This window comes from Gopherus evgoodei, unplaced genomic scaffold, assembly GCF_007399415.2.
Source record: "Gopherus evgoodei ecotype Sinaloan lineage unplaced genomic scaffold, rGopEvg1_v1.p scaffold_36_arrow_ctg1, whole genome shotgun sequence".
Taxonomy (NCBI): domain Eukaryota; kingdom Metazoa; phylum Chordata; order Testudines; family Testudinidae; genus Gopherus; species Gopherus evgoodei.
Genome location: NW_022060038.1, coordinates 3,102,963 through 3,104,660, shown reverse-complemented (window position 1 = coordinate 3,104,660; position 1,698 = coordinate 3,102,963). Strand labels below are relative to the sequence as shown.

Here is a 1,698-nt window from a genome sequence, read left to right as displayed (position 1 = left end):
ATTACATTGGTGGATGTGCAGGTGAATGAACCGGTGATGGTGGGGCTGATCTGATTAGGCCCTGTGATGGTGTCGCTGGTGTAGACGAACTGGGTATTTATATGGGTTACCAGAAAAATCTAATTACAGTAGTGAGGATTGTTTTTAATAAAGTATAGGAAGGGCTCTAAACTTTCCTGATTTACACCACAAAATATGTGTTGGTGCTGGGTGTCAGGAGGAAACTTTCCCTGGAAGCAGGTTATCTCATAGCTGTCTATTGAAGGGCTTCTTCCACCTTTCTCTCCAGCATCGGAAACTGGCTACTGGGCTAGAAGGAACACAGGTCTTATCCAGTCTGGCAGTGCCTATCTTCCCATCAGTGGTGTAAATCCAAAACTGTGTTTTTTATGATCTTCCTTGAGATCTTGGGAGTCTCTAGACTTTCACTAAGAGCAGAAAGATGTCTTGTTAAATATAATCCAGTTTCCTGTTCTTTTTCCTTTCAGGAAGGAAAGTTGAAAACTCCTGGGACCTGCCCAGTACATTATGTCAGCTGTCAATGACACCAAATCCAACTCTGCAGTGTTATATCTCACCGGAATACCTGGGCTGGAAGACATCTATCTCTGGATCTCTATCCCTTTCTGCTTAATGTATGTTATTTTGATAGTAGGAAATTCAGTCATTCTGTTCATTATAAAAACAGATCCAAGCCTCCATGAGCCCATGTACATTTTTCTTTCCATGTTGGCCATCACAGACCTTGGCTTATTGATAACCACATTGCCAACGATACTGGGCATATTCTTGTTTAAATCTAGGGAGATCGGCCTCGATGCCTGTTTTGCTCAGCTGTTTTTCATCCACTCGCTTTCATGCATTGAATCGTCAGTGCTCTTGTTGATGGCCTTTGACCGCTTTGTCGCGATCTGCAATCCTTTAAGATATACGTCCATCTTAACCCTCCCCAAAATAGCCAAGATGGGACTGGTGTGTGTGCTAAGGGCAGTGGCCCTAATATTCCCACTCCTTTTTCTCCTGAAACGGTTCCAATACTGTCGAGCTAATGTCCTCTCCCATTCCTACTGTGTGCACCAAGAGGTCATGAAGTTAGCTTGTTCAGATATCACAGTCAACAGCATCTATGGCTTGTCCATTGCACTCTTAACAGTGGGGTTAGACTCGTTGCTCATCTGCCTCTCTTATGTGATGATCCTCAGAGCAGTGCGTAGCATCACATCCCACTTGGAGTCCCTCAGGGCCCTGAACACTTGTGTCGCTCACCTCAGTGCTGTAGTGCTTTTCTACACACCAAGGCTTGGCTTGCCTGTGATACACAGATTCGGGAATAGCTCCTCTCACTTGCTTCAGATTTTCCTGGGATATGTATACCTGCTGGTCCTGCCTCTGATGAATCCAATCGTGTACAGCGTGAAAAGCAAACACCTTCGTGTGAGGATAATCAAGGCATTCTTCAAGTGACAGGTCAGTTCATCACCTGGCTATGGCACTGGTGACTTAAGAGACAAAAAACATGGACCACAGCCACCTATTCCATCCTGGACGGTTACATCTGAGATGATATGAGCTACTTATCTCCACTTTGTAGAGAGGTTCAGATGAGGTCTAAGCCCTGGCACAATGGGAGATGGATGTCCTGACCCGCTGGTGAGGGAGGACAGTGCAATGGGGGAAGGAGACCAAGGGAGGCAGTGA

The 1,698-nt window shown here is 45.6% G+C and overlaps 1 protein-coding gene across 1 annotated transcript; it reads left to right on the top strand.

The window, feature by feature from the left end:
• The first annotated feature begins 528 nt into the window (after positions 1-528).
• On the top strand, positions 529-1,464 carry LOC115641980 (olfactory receptor 51G2-like). Its single transcript, XM_030545318.1, has one exon. The coding sequence runs from the start codon at positions 529-531 to the stop codon at positions 1,462-1,464; it is 936 nt and encodes a 311-aa protein (XP_030401178.1).
• The last annotated feature ends 234 nt before the right edge of the window (positions 1,465-1,698 follow it).

What these genes read in the sequence shown, in the direction of transcription:
- LOC115641980 (XM_030545318.1), top strand. Translation starts at nt 529, where the DNA reads ATGTCAGCTGTCAATGACACCAAATCCAACTCTGCAGTGTTATATCTC.